General features: G+C 44.4%; 1 protein-coding gene across 12 annotated transcripts in view; it reads right to left on the bottom strand.

Annotated features, from left to right (window-relative positions):
* Positions 1-17,644, bottom strand: part of SMOC1 (SPARC related modular calcium binding 1) — a 418,437-nt gene that overhangs the window by 160,552 nt on the left and 240,241 nt on the right. For 8 of the 12 annotated variants that reach the window (XM_068254051.1, XM_068254050.1, XM_068254055.1 and 5 more), the window contains 2 exons: positions 3,546-3,663; positions 2,117-2,164 (listed from right to left, as the gene is read on the bottom strand). In XM_068254051.1, coding sequence (XP_068110152.1) covers positions 2,117-2,164; positions 3,546-3,663 — 166 coding nt within the window. The remainder of the gene's footprint in view (positions 1-2,116; positions 2,165-3,545; positions 3,664-17,644) is intronic. The other 4 variants (XM_068254052.1, XM_068254056.1, XM_068254059.1 and 1 more) reach the window with 1 other exon arrangement.

Below are 17,644 nucleotides of genomic sequence, written 5' to 3'. Positions count from 1 at the left end.
GCCCAATCTCGGATTGTTCCTCAACACAGCACTCCATGCACGTTCTGACACTCCTACCTATCATTCTATATTGTTAACCTGCATGTCTTCTGGTGGCTGAGTGGATTGGAAGATGCCAGAGAAGGGTAACTGTGTGGACAGACCACAGAGTGTGCTCAAAGCCTGGCAGCTTTTTGGTCCACAGAAGACATTTCCTCGACTAATAAAGGTGACAGTAGTTAGTGAGATGTATTACTAATAAGGAGACAGTCCACTTTCATTAAAATACAGTAGCTGTTTGCTGCAGCCTGTTTTGGATAATTACCTCGGGAGGCAGAAGCCTCTGGATACTGGAGCGGCTTCCCCGTCCTCCTCAGCCAGGCCGATCCAGTGGTGAGACCCCTGAAACGCGGCCGCACTGCTCCTACGCAGTAGCACAGACCCACTCGAGCTGCAGGAGAAAAAGCCGAGCTCTATCGGGTTTGTGATACTACACAGACGGCTCGCGCAAGCGCAATAGCATGGACCCTATCTGGCTTTTTCCTCCAAAGCTCGAGTGGGTCCATGCCAGTGCGCATGCATGGACCATCGCCAAGCAGTTTTTCAAGGTCCCAGGGCTGATATGGGCCAGAGGAGCAGGACAGGATGCAGAAGTTTCCCCCTCCCCGGTAAGTACCCCGTGGGGCACATTTTCTTCCTACAGGTCCAGTTCAAACTCCAACTACACTTCTCTACAAGCATGGCAACAGTATTTTGTCCAAGTTAAGGACTGCCCAGATATTTCCATCTTTATGCTCAGAGCAGAAGCCCTTGTTACACTCTTTGCCAACTTGGCGCAATCATTTCTTCATCAGTAGACTGCGACACCCCCACCTAATGGTTTACATAAGCACATAACAATACGGTAAAACAGATGAAATACAGTTTGCCCTTATTCCTTGCAGTATACAGATTTGAGAGTAAGGGGTTATTTTGTTTTCCTCAACACCGTTCGGTGGCTGCTTTTTGAAGTCCAGACACAGTGTTTCTATATGCATTTAATAAAGCATTGTTTATATGAATTATGCATAGAAGACGCTCATGAAAAAGAAGGGAAAATACCTCCTGAACCAATTCATAGCTCCTCTTTTCCTCCTCAACAATCTACAGATGCCTGCTTAGCTCACCCTATCTCTCCTCCAAGAGAGTTTGAAGCTAGTAGTAGTAGTAGAGACAGTCAGCCAGTGTGTGTGGGGGGGGGGGGGGGGGCAGCTTCAGCTGACTGACCAATCACTCTCCCCCAGGGCTGGATTTATACTTTTAGTTTCTTGTTTCTTGTTGACCAAGTTTCTTGTTGACCCCTTCCATGTGCAGCAGTGTCCTCCTATTCCATGTGCAGCCACTGCAGCCTCTTTCATGTATAGTTCTATTGGGCAGCTACCCTCTTTTATGTGTTTTTCCCCATTTGCAATCTCTCTTTTCAATTTGCAGCCTCCTCCTCCATATTCAGTAATCCCTCCTCTATGTCCAGCCTTCCCCTCGGCCGGCAGCTGCCCAAAGTCTGGGCCTTTGTGGCCTTCCCAGAAATCTGGCCCTCCACCCACCCGTCTTACCCATATGACTAAAGGGGGAATGAACCAGACCAGAGCCGGGCCGAGGCGCAGTGTAGGAGGGGGCGCACAACTCACTCAGCTATCATTACCGTATTGTGTTTGAAGCAGCGAGAAATAAGAAAAGGGGATACATGGCAGTGACTGCAAGCCAGATAACTAGAAATTAAGGTGTTGGGGGGGTTGGGACACTGCTTAGACTAATAGCAAGCAGTGTGTGACGGCCGGGGTGGGAGGGATTGAGGGGCGCACTTTGGTGCCCCAGCCTTGAGTGCTGGAGGAACCTGTCCTGGCTATGGTTCAGACTAGCTGTGTGTGAGCAGACGGTCTGTCATTTGCTATGTACAAAATGAACTAGAACAGGTACGGTAGTTTCCTTTATTGTTTTGGAAAAAAACAACACTTTCCAAACTTTGTGTGCACAATTCATTTAAAATATTGTAGTATTACATGCATATGAAAAGTGTGTCATAAGTGGGGCTATACTAGTAACTGAAGATAAACCTACTGGATTGGCAAGTCACTGCACATCACAGAGCTTCACTCACCTCTCCTGCCTGAGTTACCCTGGCTTGGAGGCTTATCTGTCACTGTACCTGCAAAAACAAAACACACAAAATAAACAATGACAAACAATGAAAATATAAAAACTGCTAAATATATTAATGAGTTTGCTTGGCTGCCATAGAAACTTGTTAATAGAATCAAAGGTATTCTGTATGATTTAGCAGAACACCTATGTGAACAATTAGAATCCATATATAAAGCATCTTTACAGCAAGCTTTCTAAAGGCCCAGTGACTAAAGCTGGTTAGGGATGTTAAAAAATAGCCGGTCCTGCAGATGCATACATGAAAAAAAGGCGCAGGGGTTTGCCTCAAAAATTGGCAATATTCTACTACTGAATTCCGATAGTAAAATATCAGTAATATTTACCGATGTTTTACTATGGCTAAACCTAACACTACTCTCACACAGAACCCTCCTTCTAACAATGCCTAACCCTAAGACCCCCCCGATGGTGCCTAACCCTAAGACCCTCCCTGGTGGTACCTAACCCCCCCCCTCCCCCTTTGGCATCTAACCCTAAACCCCCCTAAACCTTTACTCCCCTCTCTGCCCTCTCTGCCGCATTGTGGCGATATGCGGCAAAGGCAAGAAAAGTTCGGCACTTGCAGGCGCCCGATTACCAGCAATCATTTTAAGTATTGGTGCTGATAGAATGCCCGGAAATGCAAATAACAGCATTGCATAGTGGACGCTCAGCTATTTGCATTTCCGCAAGTCCTGGTACCCGCAATTTGAATGATTACCAGTATCGTGCGCCTCCGAGTGCTGAAATTTTCCTACTCTTCATCATTACCGCTACTTAGGCAACTCCAGGTGCCAAAATTCCCTGTGTTTGCGGCATATCGCGGCCATAATAAAAGCCGTGATTTGTGGCAAAGAAGGTCAATTTCATCACCGAGGTGCCCAAATTTCCTTTCTTTGCTGCCAAGCGCAGCTTTTATAATAGGTGTCAATGGCGATGATGGGTTTTTTTTGGGGGGGGGGGGGGGGGGGGGGAGTTGTGAAAGGGCTCCTGCGGCCTTTTTTCCTGCTTTGCTGCAGATCAAGATAGGAATATTATTCTCCAGGCAGCCCAATGAGATTGCTAACTAATGTAATAGTTGGAAAAGGGGCTACTGCAGAATGTAATGGTGTTTAATATGTATGGAACAAGGATTGCCCAGGAATGGTGGCCTCAGGGATAAAGATAATAAATCCAACCCCAGTTTCATATGAAGGTAATTCCGTGCCTGAGCTTATTTTAAGCCTAAAGGATATATATATATATGTCATAAAATACCTCTGACTATGAAGGGGTTAACGTGCAAGAGACAGGAACAGGAATTATAATCCGTAGATACGTTTCATAGCTCAGCAGCAGAGTTATCTTCATTCGTTTCAACATTAGCAGCCATGCAATGATATTACCTAGGCTTTCTTCGATACCTGAACATACAGGAGTCTTGTTCTGCACAGAGGATCCACTGACAGGTTTACCGTCAGGTGTAACGCACCAGCAATATCCTGTGTAAGTGTGACATTGCACCTGGCAAAAGAGAATAGAGACATTGTAACAGGACTACAATTTATACATTGTATTATAAACTGGAACAGTACTGCTGTGTTGGCTACTGCACTGCCTCTTAAAAGGGAGTCTATAGGATTTTTAATTTATTTATTCAATTCAGTACTAGAAAAAAATATGAGTATTGCATATACAGAGCTTCCAGTCAATAAGTGGGGCACCCAGTAAAGAGATGATTGATAACATCCTCAGTTTACTCTATTGCTGCTGCTGGGATCAGATTACACAAAATGCTCAGTGGCTCACACAATACTGATAAGCAGTGTGTATTTACAATTACTCAGGTTGGGGTGAGCTCTGAGATGGCTCCCACGATGCATCACTGCTAAATATGCAAATCATCTGGGAGCTCTGGTTCACCAAGAGCTTGCTGGGTACTTTGTAACAATACTGATACACTCTTTACTAAGGGCTCATTCACACTTCATGCGTCGCTGTAAGTGGTGATGCACCACACATTGCGTATCACACACAAGTCCATTGACTTTCCTGTTATCGTTCATAATATCGTAGTGTTTACTCACTCTCCGACATAACACAGCAGCTAGGGACTCTGGACATGTTATTGCACGACGCATGCAATTCCCTGTTGCGTTACATTGTTTTGGAGCTGCTGTTTGCACTAAAACATATCCACCACGCAACACCCCCGCCAGGGATGCCTTGTGTGGGGTATGTTGAAAAATAATCCCATCAGGCCTCCTTCACATCACCAGCGCAAATTGGCCATGCGATCGGAACGCAACACGTACGATCGCACGTCATCTGCGCTGCTATGTGCTGCGCTGTTGATCCTATTTACTGTAGTGCTGCGCTTTCCGGAAAAATGCATTCAGCAGTGAGATAGCACATCGCATATGATGTAAATGCACTTCTGCTGTTCTTGCTTGTCGCACACCAATGTGCTGCCGAAATGTGCACGGCGGCATGTATGAGGAGAATGAGGTCTTAGTGCACACGTTGTCTTGTGCAAATGAGTCCTTAATTACTTCCAACCACACAAATAAGACAAACAGGAGGTGGCTGCAAACATACAAGCAATGCTGGGCTTTTTGTGTCTTGCAATGTAATTATAAATAATAATCCTAACATTTGTATAGCGCTTTTCTCCTGTTGGACTCAAAGGGCACAAAGCGGCGCTAACTGTTAGCACGCCTGTGAAAACCCCCTTAACACGTCTAAACCAGCTTTTCACGCGTAAAACTTTACGCGCGCACTGCACAGAGCGCAGGGCGCTCCGCGAGAAGTGCTCATTAAAGCCTATGGGACTTAGCGCGCACATAGGACTTTGCGCGCGTAAAACTTTGCGCGCGATCTGATTGAGAAATCCGGTGCTAACCTACTTAGCACCCTGGTTAACACGTCTAAAGACTTTAGACGTGCTAAGTAGGTTACCACTGCTTTGTGAATCAAGCCCAAAGTGCTCAAGAGCTGTAGCTACTAAGGGCGCTAAGGGCGCACTCAATGGGCCACTCTGCAGTGTTAGGGAGTCTTGCCCAAGGACTTCTTACTGAATAGGTACTGACCCTATCCAGGATTTGAACCCTAGTCAGGAGTCAGTGTTTGGCCTTATTTATATATCAATTTTACTTTAATACTGAATTATACTTTAATTTCACCATAAAAAAGGCAATATCACAGATCCCATTTCCTCATTAAAGTAAACCTGCCATGAAATAATAAAGAAAAAATAAACACACAGCTTCCGCTCCTTCTCCATTGTTGAAAAATCTTATGGCCTGTCCGTAATGCTGATCCTCTGGCTATGATGGCTATGATGCTTCCTGACTCACCCAAATACATTATTTTCAGAGCTAAACGGCTCTGCCATTAGAAACTATAGAAACATTTTTGTTTACATCGGAATTCTTCACATCTTTACAAAGTGCACTGTCTGAATTTTTAGAATTTTGGGGAGGAAAGATCATTCCTCAGATAGAGCTCAGAAAGCGTTAGGGATCTGTCTAGGATTTATGTTTGCAGCACGGAAAAAAACAATACTTTTTCTTCTGTCTAACAGAGATTATCTTGGAAATACCACTATGAAAGATGATACTCCTATTTAAAATAAGAGATCAGTTTGTCTTCCGAGATCATCAGAGCCCTGAGGTTTTTGCTATTTTAGGACATTAGCTGCAGCGCAACATCAGGCTCCATTAACAACATGTGTTAGGAGGTGCCTTTGTCCTTGGGGATCGGGCCAATACCCTTTTAGACATTTATTAAATTACTTGATTTATCCTGTGAGGGTTACAGCGTTAACAAATCTATTTACTGACTTTAGTAACCTAAAAGCTATGCTTGTTCAAGGGTTACAATGTCTTCCTCTAAAGATCTAGAACACATCTATGGTATTGTTGTTACACCTATGGATAAACTCAATAAGAAGACTAGAATAACATGATAAATCAGTCCCAAGTGGCTTTCTGATCTGTAAAGCATTTATAATGTTCTATCCCTCAAGCATTGTATTGATTGCAATATACTTATCATCTATAGCAGCCTATATACAGCATGCACTCTAATCACCTGTTCTAATCATTCTACACTGTTCTGTTCTGCCAGCTTCCTCATCTCTTTTCCTGCGCACGGCATACTCCCACCACTTATTTCAGATCTTACTCACATATCTGCAATCCGTAGTCGGGTCTGAGCATTGCCTCTGTTCCTGACTGTGCCCAGGAAGCAGAAGATTAATTCACAGGAACAGGGTGGATAGCAGAGAGCAATGATTTGATATAAAATATATTATTATGGAATTTTTTTTTAAATATGAAATAATACAATTTATAGAGGACTGTCCACTTTTAGTCCACTTTTAGTCCACTAATGTCATATCCATGCCAGTACTGTATCTAGGTATGGACAGAACTAAGATATTGGTGAACCAAGTCCACTTCTCCACACACAAAACACACTGGTAATAACTGGCTTAAGTACAAATTGACTGTGGTTGGAACATTAGAATATAGGTGGCCACTAACGATCCAATCTTTTTCATCCAATCCTACCAGATCTATGTAGTAGAAGAGTAAACTGAGTGAATGTATTGAATGGATACTATAGGCAGTCCCTTATATTACATATAAATGGTAAGATTGGATGAATAAGATTGGATCATTAGTGGGCACCTTAGACTATGACTGGGTTTAGATTAGCTCCTCTTGGAGACAGTGTGTATACACCAGTTGTTTTTCCACATGAAAAGGCAGCCAGCTGATTTGTAGATCTCTTCACAGTTGCAAAATGAGTAGAGCATTTTATGATGATCAGAGGGCAATCTGAGCCTGAATTATTAAATTTCTGTTATAAATGCACAGCCTTTAAAGTTCTAATTCCAGTGGACGATAATGTTATTCACCACTAATACAGATAAATTGTGGACTAATGACTGTAGAAGTTTTTCTTTTCAAAAAATTTGTATTGAAATTTACAACATAGTATTATTACAAGGTACATTTACGCCCACACAAGGTGAGGGAATTGTCATAAACAACACAAATGGATACCAGCAGCCCACATGCTTCATATACTGATTTCCAATAGAAAGGAGGCCCATAACTTTAGTTGATCATCATAATAAACGTCATTGGGGATCACCTCCCAGGACAGGTGGCCTCTACAAACAGGGCAATACAAACCAAAGACACCTATCTCCCGGGGGCGTGGCAAATGTGCATGGAGTGAGGACATGCTTTTTCTTGCTCTCTCCTGGCCGAGCACAATCTTGCCTCATCCCCGCGCAAAAGCCCCTTAGCCACATAACATGCCAAAATACGGGCCACCGAGAGAGGGAGGACCGGCGGAGAAACTGGTGTACCGACACGACAATAGCAGGCCTAGAGGAGCAGGAGCAGACTGCAGACCAGACCGTGGATGCAACAATGGGTAAGAAACTACGCCTCCCCCCTCCTGCCACAGTGGTCGAGAGGAGGGCGCCCATTGAGCAACACCAGGGGAGACACAGCCTCTGAAGCTTCAAAGCAGGGAGAGGAAAGTGACAGCGAGCAGCCTATGCATGAAAACAGTGAGTCAGAGGTGAATGAGCCCACCAGAGCAGAGCTTATGGAAGCTATAAGGGGGACGCACGTCAGTGAATGCAAGATTAGACACCATACAGACGGAACTCTCTTTTGTGAAGTATGATATGTCCAAACTGTGTGATAGAACCACAGAGTGTGAACGCAGAGTGGGGGCTGCTGAAGATGAACTGAGACCATTACAATCTGCTGTTGCCAATGTTCAAAGGGTATCAGACTACCATTCATTTAAATTGGACGATCTGGAGAATCGTTCTAGGCATTCAAATCTGCACTTTATGGCTTTCCCCAAGAAATCTGAGGGAAACCGGTCTGAAGAGTTTCTGAAAACATGGATGAAAGATGTTTTACCTGATTTTACTCCATCACCAGCTTTTTGCTCACCAGCTTTTTGCATCGAACAAGCTCATAGAGTCCCTGGTGGTCCCCCTAAGCCTGGTGCCCCCTCCCGACCTCATTATTGCAAAGTTGCTGAACTATCGAGATAAACTGGAAATCCTGAGAGCTGCCCGGAAAGTTCTGGAACTGAAGTATAATGGAGTGAGAGTTTCCATCTTTCAAGATTACTCGACTGAGATTCAAACATAGAGGGCTACTTTCCTTAACATAAAGAAATGCCTGAAAAATAACCAAGTGCCATATAGTATGCTATATCCTGCAAAACTTTGTGTACAGTTTAATGACAAAACCTATTTTTTCATTGACCCCAAGGAAGCGAGTCAGTGGCTGGAACTGCAGGGCCTTACTATGCTTATGCAAGATGCACGTGCAGGAAAATAGGGTGTGCTAGACCCTATATTCACGCTCACTAAGATGATCCTCATGATGTATATGTGTATTAATATGACACTTCCATTTGTACGTACTGTAGCTCAGGATTATACACTATTGGTCCCATTTGTGATCTCTTTATGCAGGGGAAACTAAAATAACAACCGATCTGTGACTGATTTTTGATATAGCATAGATAAAGGCATAATAGCTTTAAAATGTCCTCTGACTTTATTTATCTGTCTGATTGTGGATCTTGATTTTCCTTTCAAAATTAAATGGAAATACTTCTTGTTATAATCTGTATGTTAATGGATGTAAGATCTGACGGATGACACTTCTTTTACTTAGTTCTACACTGCTGAGATATATTTGAGATAAGAAATAACAATGTGCCTTTATGACTAATCCTTTTTTCTCCAAGTCAGGCTTAAAACTTAACTGTTAATATTTAAAATATCTGTATGCCTTCCTGATGTAACTACAGGACTCTGAGAGTAGTCCTTGGGGTACCAACCCAAATATGGATAGATTAAGCAAAGGTGGTAAATCATTTCCTGCATTGCTAAAATGGATGGAGGCCTATGACCTGAGAGACCTGTGGAGATGGAAATTCCCTGAAGATAGGGCATATACTTGCTACTCAGATACATATAAAACTCTCTCCAGAATAGATATGGTTATGGGGTCATCTGAATTATTGACGTGTGTACAAGAGGTATAACACCTAGGACATGGTATCTCATACCATTCACCGATCATTTGATCTCTGACTCTACCAGGGCCTAGAGAGATGGGAATTTGGAGAATGGGTCCATGGTGGTTGGAAGATCAGGTAGTCTTAAATACATGTAAAACACATATGGCACACTATTGGTGTGAAAATGAAGGTACTACAGACTCCTTAACATGCTGGGATGCCAGTAAAGCAGTCCTTAGAGGTGCATTCAGCACTGCCATGACAATATTAAGAAATAATGACATTGCTCTACACTGAAAAATATGCCATTTTGGAATGGTCTAAACTCACTGAATCACCTTCTAGTGAACAATATATGAACTGGGCGTCAGCATGTAGGCGCTTTGAACTCAAACTATTGGACAGAACCAAGAACAGGGACCTCATTTTTTCACAAAAGGAATTTGAACTAGGAAACAAGTGTAGTAGAATTCTGGCTCATCTCTTGAGGGGGAGCTCAGAGAATATGGCCATGCCTAGAATTACGAACAAACAGAGTACTATATGTTCACATTTGCTTGATATTGCTGAAGCCTCCATATCTTTTTTGAAGACTTATATTCCACTAAAATAAGTGAAACAGACGGGCAGACTAGCAAATTCCTTGATGGCCTTACGCTACCATCTCTAACTAAGGAAGCAGTAGAAGCACTTGATGCCCCTATCTCAATATATGAAATAGAGACAGCTATACTCACATTTAAAAAGGGAAAAGCACCGGGTCCAGGCGGCATTCCCATTGAGTGGTACATTAAAAATAGGAGCTGGATTGCCCAAAGGCTCCAAACTGTATAAGTATATGTTCCAATCCCAAACTATTCCCAAATCTACGTGTGAGGCCCTTATAGTCCTTATTCTCAAACCTAATAAGCCACCTGACTCATGTGAATCTTATCGCCCCCATATCATTAATAAATGTTGACTTAAAGATTTTAACAAAGGTTCTTGCTCTTATGCTAGGAATACACGGTTCGTTTCTGCTGGTTAATTCTCCACTCGATCGTTTTTGCCGTCCTTTTATCTTCTGCTCGTTTTTTCTTTATTGTCTTTTTGCATTCACTTCTATCAGAAATCAAGCGGTGAAACGATCGAACGGGAGATTGGACATATCGGAAATTATTTATCGAGCCATCTATCTGCGGCAGAAACGGAAAGAAAAACAAAAAACGAACCATGTATTCCCAGCATTAGGCTTCAGCAATATATACTGTATGTCAAATTATACACCCAGATCAAACAGGTTTCATTCCTGGACGGTCCATGCGACTTAATATTCAACGCCTTTTTAAAATATACAGTTCCCTCATGTGAACTCAGGTACCAGAATAATACTTTCCCTAGATGCGAATAAAGCATTCGACTCTGTCGAGTGGCCATATTTGATCTTGGGGAAGGTTTCATTAGTTGGTTTCGGATATTATATAGTGAACCGATGGCCCAGATACGTGTCAACAACCATGTGTCTGATAAATTTAAGGTGGGTAGAGGTACTAGACAGGATTGCCCCCTTTCACCCTTCCTTTTTGCTATCACTATCGAATCTCTGGCACAGGGCATAAGAAAGTCAGAACTACTTATGGGTCTGCGCATTAACAGAGTGGAAGAACACATATTGTTATATGCAGACAACATACTCAAATACCTAGCTGATCCGGGACCCTCTCTCACTAACATATTTGATATTTATGAACAATTTGGAACTATCACTGGTTTGACTATTACTTGTTCTAAATCCATCCTTTTTGCGTTAGATAGCTTTGATAACTCTATTATTTTTACACGCTCTAGACTCAAGGTTGTTGACAAGTTCAAATATCTGGGGGTGTGGATCACTAGGCAAAACTATGCATTTATACAACACAATCTTACTCTCGCATTATGCCATGTAGAAGAAAAGTTTAAAGCCTGGAATTAGCTCCCACTAAATATGTATGGTATGGTTACAGCTGCTAAAATGGTACTGGCCCCCAAATTGTTATACTTACTACAGACGTCCCCCGCTTGGACATCTCTACCCTTTTTTAAAAAGATAGATTCAATGGTGTCCAGCTTTATCTGGTTGGGTTCATGTGAGGAAACGCTGAAAAGCCGGCGCTAATACTCAGAGTGAGGCGGCTGACTCCGCGTTCAACAGGGCAGCTGGCGCGCAGTCGGAGCGCGGAGAAACCGCCGCATGCTCAAACGACAGGGCGGCAGATTCCGCATCCAATGCGGCAAGTTGCACGCATAGGCCTGCTCCTCTCAGTAATGCGGAATGCGGAGAAAACGCAGCACGCACGGACAGCGGTGCGGCGGTTTCCGCATTCAACACAGCAGAAACATTACAACACATGACTGGTGTGGCTGGGACTGATAGTCCACACTGGTTTAGGAGGACGCGCGCGCAGAGAGGCAGGGCCTTTATGGCAGTCAGAAGGGGGTCAGCTGACCAAGCCGGTCAGCTGACAAGTTCAACCAGTTCCCATTGGTCCAGCACTTAGGGGAGGCGCTGGAGAGTGCTTTGCTATATATAGTGGGTACTGATCATTCTCTGGTTGTCTGCCGTTGCGATCACTACGTGGTAGCACTCAGACCTTGTCAGTATCTGTGTTTATTAGATAGTTTCGTTGGTGTTGATGATCACGGAGCTCACACCTTAGCCTAGGAATTCTGTTATTATCTGTATTATTATCTAGACCAGTTTCCAAGGTGTTGATGGCCAAGTAACTCACACCTTAGTCTAGGAATTCTGTACCATCTGTATTATTGTTATTATCTAGTCCAGTTCCTGGAGTGTGTGAATCTAGGAGCTCACACTCAAGTCTAGGCATTGTTGATTATCTGTTATGACCTTCTGCCTTCCTGACCATTCTTCTGATCTCTGATTCTGTACCTTTCTCTTTCTGATACCTTGTTGCCAAACTCTGCTAGTCCCAGGATTCTGCATCTGTCTCCTGTCTCTGTACTGTATCTGTCCGTGTGTTTACGATCTGGCCTGTCCGACCTCGAGAACTATCTCTCCTGTTAAGAGATAGTTCACAGATCTGTTAGTGACACTGCACATTGGTGTCACTCACGTTCTGTCCTTCCCACTCTCTCAGCCTGGCTCCGCCCCTTGGGGAGCATCAGACCTGTGGAAGGAATCTGATCCAGAGCAGTGTCTCTTACTGTCTAGCACCTATCTTACAGGTGCTTTCCTCAAAGTATTACTGTTGCACCAAACACTCTCATCTCTCAGGTGTCCAGAGGTTAGAAGATATATCTGATTATCGGTGATACTGCAGATCATCAATAATCTGGTATATATCTGTATTCTCGGTGATACTGCACATCACCGGTAATCAGACCCTCTCTGTGTTACACAGATCGTTACAGTTCACAACCTAGATTGGCTCTAACCACCTTACGTTTACCGGTAAACAGCGGTGGTCTAACACTGCCTGACTTCTTTACCTACTATCTGGCAGCACAATTGGTACCTATTCAGGGGTGGTTGAGTGACAATAGAACTGCTGTCAGTCTGTGTGTGGAGGCAGATATGACCTCTTCTTTTGAGGCCTTGTGTGGCTCTATATACAGATCTGACATACCTATTGACAGTGGGGGTTTGACACTTATTAAAGGGACACTTAAGTCAAACAAAAAAAATGAGTTTTATTCACCTTGGGCTTCCAATAGCCCCCTGCAACTGTCCGGTGCCCTCGCCGTCCCCCTCCGATCCTCCTGGCCCCGCCAGTAGCCACTTCCTGTTTCGGTGACAGGAGCTGACAGGCTGGGGACACGAGTGATTCTTTGCGTTCCCAGACACATTAGCACCCTCTATGCTGCTATATGGTATATGATATATGCTATAGCAGCATAGATGGCGCTATTGTGGCCAGGAGCGCGAAGAATCACTCGCGTCCCCAGCCTGTCAGCTCCTGTCACCGAAACAGGAAGTGGCTGCCGGCGGGGCCAGGAGGATCGGAGGGAGATGGCGAGGGCACCGGACAGCTGCAGCGGGCTATTGGAAGCCCTAGGTGAGTAAAACTCATTTTTTTTGTTTGACTTAAGTGTCCCTTTAACCACACAGTTAAGATATATAATAAAGCTCTTAAGCTTATTAAACACACACGAGATCAATGGTCACCCAGCTTGCCACTATGGTTTAACAAAAATTTGCACGAATAATTGCCCTTATCACCGGATAATTTTTGGCGCATACATAATGTTAAATACTTACATCAAATATTTGATGGAGGTAATTTCAAAGATTTTTTTAAATTAAGGACAGAGTTTAACATTCCGCAAAAATCTTTATTTAGATACTTCCACCTTAGACACGCCATAAGTAAGCAAATGGGTCTTTCAAATGTCAATATAGCACCATCTAATCTAGAATTATTATTGCTAAATAACGATACTGAAAAACAAATTACCCCTTATCATAATTTTTTTGCTACAACATACTTTAAAAGACAAGATAGAATCGGAGCGCTGTAGGTATATATAGGACTTGCCTGTTAGTTGCAAGTTGTCTGTCGTTGCGAATACATACGTGTGAGCACTCAGACCTCAGTCAAATCTTACAGTGTGTTAGAACCAGCCGGAGCTGGGAATTCACACTTAGTCAGATTCCGCTGATAACTTCTATTGTATTATTGTATTGTGTATGCAATAGACTAGTTACCAGGTGTTGAGACCAAGGACCTCACACCTTAGACTAGGAGATTGCTGTTGTGCTACTGTTATCTACTAGATTAGTTCCCAGGTGTTGAGACCAAGGACCTCACACCTAAGACTAGGAGATTGTTGTTTTGCTACTGTTATCTAGACTAGACTAGTTCCCAGGTGTTGAGACCAAGGAACTCACACCTAAGACTAGGAGATTGCTATTTTGCTGTTGTTATTCTAGACTAGTTCCCAGGTGTTGAGATCAAGGACCTCACACCTAAGACTAGGATTGAGAGATACTGTTTCCCGTTATGATCTCTGGCTTTCCTGACCACTCTCCTGTTTACTGATTCGGTACCTTTGCCTATCTGTCTACCTGTTGCCAACCTTGCCTGTACCCGGATACCGAATCAGTCTTCTGCCTCTGTACTTTGTCTACTCGTGTGTTGCCGACCTGGCCTGTCTGACCCTTCTGGCCGTCACTCATTCCTTGGGTGATCAGCCTTACTGTACTACCTGTGACACTAACTCTCCAGGTGTCCATTAGCTGCAAGGGCTACCTGCTCCTCAGGAAGTCCCTCTGGCAGTCCAGTCAGTGGGCTCTACCCCATAGGAGTCCACTGGCTGCAGTACAGTCTGATTCCCAATCCATCAGGGAATCCATGGCTGCAGTACAGTCTGTATCTCATCCTCTTAAGGAGGTCAGCTCTAGCACAGTCAGTGGTCACCTGCCCCTCAGGAGTCCACTGGCTGCAGTGCAGTCCAATTCCCTGCTCTTCAGGGAATCCTTGGCTGCAGTAGTGTCTGTATCTCCTGCTCCTCTGGAGATAACCTTTTCTTACTGTCGCACCAAACACTTTACCACATTAGGTGTCCTGTGTCAAGCTATACTTGTATTATTGGTGATTCTGCAGATCACCATATAATCAGGTATAGCATCTGTATTATTAGTGATCCTGCAGATCACCAATAATCAGAAATACTCTGTGTGCTGACACCAATCGTTACAGAACGACAGACCAAAAACATTATGGACGCACTCCACAGCCGAATTGACGGATTAGCCAATTCGGTGGATAATTTCATCAGGGTGCTTGATGGCCAACAGACTCAGATCCCCGCTTTGTCTGGGTCAATACAGGTCCTCCAAACGGCTGTGAATGCAGTGTGATCCCCTCCAGTTACAGACCTTAGAATGTCTGTACCTGAAAAGTTTTCTGGACATAGATCTGACTTTCAGAACTTTAGAAATCGAGTGCTGTCCTATTTTGAGTTAAGGCCTGACCTTTCGGGAACAGAATTTCAGAGAGTTACATTTATTAAGACCCTTTTATCAGGGGACTCACAAACATGGGCATATAGCAGGCCACTGTACTACCAGGCCACTGTACTACCCCTGCTCAAGAAACCCTCCCTCGACCCCTCGCTACCCTCCAACTACCGTCCTATCTCCCTCCTCCCCTTTGCCTAAAAACTCCTTGAGCGTCTGGTTCACAAACGCCTGACCCAGTACCTCAATGCCAACTCACTGCTAGACCCACTCCAATCTGGATTTCGGCCTGCCCACTCAACCGAAACTGTTCTCACCAAAGTGGTCAACGACCTTGCCTTAGCAAAAGCTGAAGGTAAATACTCCATTCTCCTCTTCCTTGACCTGTCAGCAGCTTTTGACACAGTAGATCATCCCCAACTCCTCCAGTCCTTGGGCATTCACCATCTCGCCCTGTCCTGGCTTTCATCCTACCTCTCCAACCGCTCCTTCACGACCACCTTCAATGAGTCCTCATCCACCCCCAAACACCTCTCGGTGGGAGTCCCCCAAGGTTCGGTCCTGGGCCCCCTACTGTTCACCCTATACACATCCTCCATTGGCAAGGTTATCTCCTCCATGGGTTTTAACTATCATCTGTATGCAGATGACACCCAGGTCAACCTCCACACCCCTTACATATCCACCACTACCATGGACAAGGTCTCCTCCTGCCTATCAGCCATCTTCTCCTGGATGTCCGCTAGGTTCCTGAAACTAAATCTAGACAAAACGGAATTTATGATCTTCCCACCACGGCCATGCACGAACCTCCCAGATGTGCATGTCACTGTTAACCACACTACCATTCGCCCTACCTCTCAAGCCCGCTGTCTGGGTGTCACCCTGGACTCCGCACTCTCCTTCACTTTCCACATCCAAAACCTCACAAAGTCCTGCAACTTCCACCTTCATAACATCTGTAAGATTCGCCCTTTCCTGACCTCTGCCACGACCAAACTCCTCATCCATGCCCTCATAATTTCCCACCTTGACTACTGCAATGCCCTGCTGTCTGGTCTCCCTATGACCCGAACATCCCCACTGCAGTCCACCATGAATGCGGCAGCCAGAATTATCCACTGCTCCCATCGCTCCACCATGGCAGATCCCTCCTAGAATCCCTCCACTGGCTTCCTATCCAGTCCAGAATCAGATTCAAGATACTGTGTCTGACCTACAAATCTGTCCACAAAACCTGTCCAACCTACATTTCCGATCTTACTCAGAGGTACACACCTAGCTGCTCACTCCGCTCTTCCAATGAACTTCGCCTAACTGCCCCCTGCATCACCCAGTCCCGTGCACGCCTCCAGGACTTCTCAAGAGCTGCTCCAACACTATGGAACTCCCTACCTCCACCCATTAGGGCAGCCCCCTCCTTCAACATCTTCAAGAAAGCCCTCAAAACTCACCTTTTCACTCTGGCCTACTACCCCTCACAAGTGCTCTAAACCTACAGCTGAACTCTGGTCCCCTACCATTTTTGTCCTTACCTCTCCCTCTAGATTGTAAGCCTTTGGGCTGGGTCCTCCTCCTTTTGTGTCCTACCTGATCTTGCACCTCCATTACTGTGAACCCAGGCTATGCATCTGAGTGAACCTAACTTGCCTAATCTCCATGCTCCATCCATTGACTGACTAAGCATTACCTGGTACTCATACTATGGTGTGTGATCTGGTTTTCTTGTATTCCTGTATTGTCATATTGCTGTATGTCACCCCTAAATATTGTCTGTAACCTAAATTAATGTTCAGCGCTGTGTAATATGTTGGCACTTTATAAATTCAATAAATATTATTAATAATAATAATAATAATATAGTCTTTATGCACAGCATGAGGCTTTATCATCAGTTCAGGGATTTTTTTAAGGCTATGGCCATTATATATGATGATCTGGATATTGCTTCCACCGCTGAACGGAAGCTTAAGACTCTGCGTCAGGGTCGAGATCCGGTAGAGGTTTACGCAGCAGAGTTCAGGAAGTGGGCTGTATCAGCTAGATGGGGAACATATGCACTGTTAGACTGTTTTTTGTCGGGTTTATCTGATGCAGTTTCTGAATTGATGTTAGGACATCCTGAGCCTAAGTCCATTGACGAGGCAATCTCCTTGGCAGTACGGGTAGATCGCCGCTTACACTATCAAAAGCAGACCCGGGGTAGGAATGCTGTAAGATATGTCTCCTACGCCTCCTCTCCACCTTCGTCACCTCCACCTGAGCCAATGCAAATCGGACACTCTAGATTGACGCAGGTGGAAAAGAATCGCAGGAAATCAGAAAGACTCTGTTTATGCTGTGCGGAGGAGGGTCACAAGGTTCAGAATTGTCCTAAAAAGTCGGGAAACGCTTCCTCCTAGGTGTAGTCAGAGGTAATACCCTAGGCGAGCAGTCTTTACCTCTAAACGATAATCGTTAGCTCCTTCCCTGCTCTATCACGTGGGAGGG

This window comes from Hyperolius riggenbachi, chromosome 9 (assembly GCF_040937935.1).
Source record: "Hyperolius riggenbachi isolate aHypRig1 chromosome 9, aHypRig1.pri, whole genome shotgun sequence".
Taxonomy (NCBI): domain Eukaryota; kingdom Metazoa; phylum Chordata; class Amphibia; order Anura; family Hyperoliidae; genus Hyperolius; species Hyperolius riggenbachi.
This window is presented reverse-complemented; position numbering and strand designations above follow the sequence as displayed.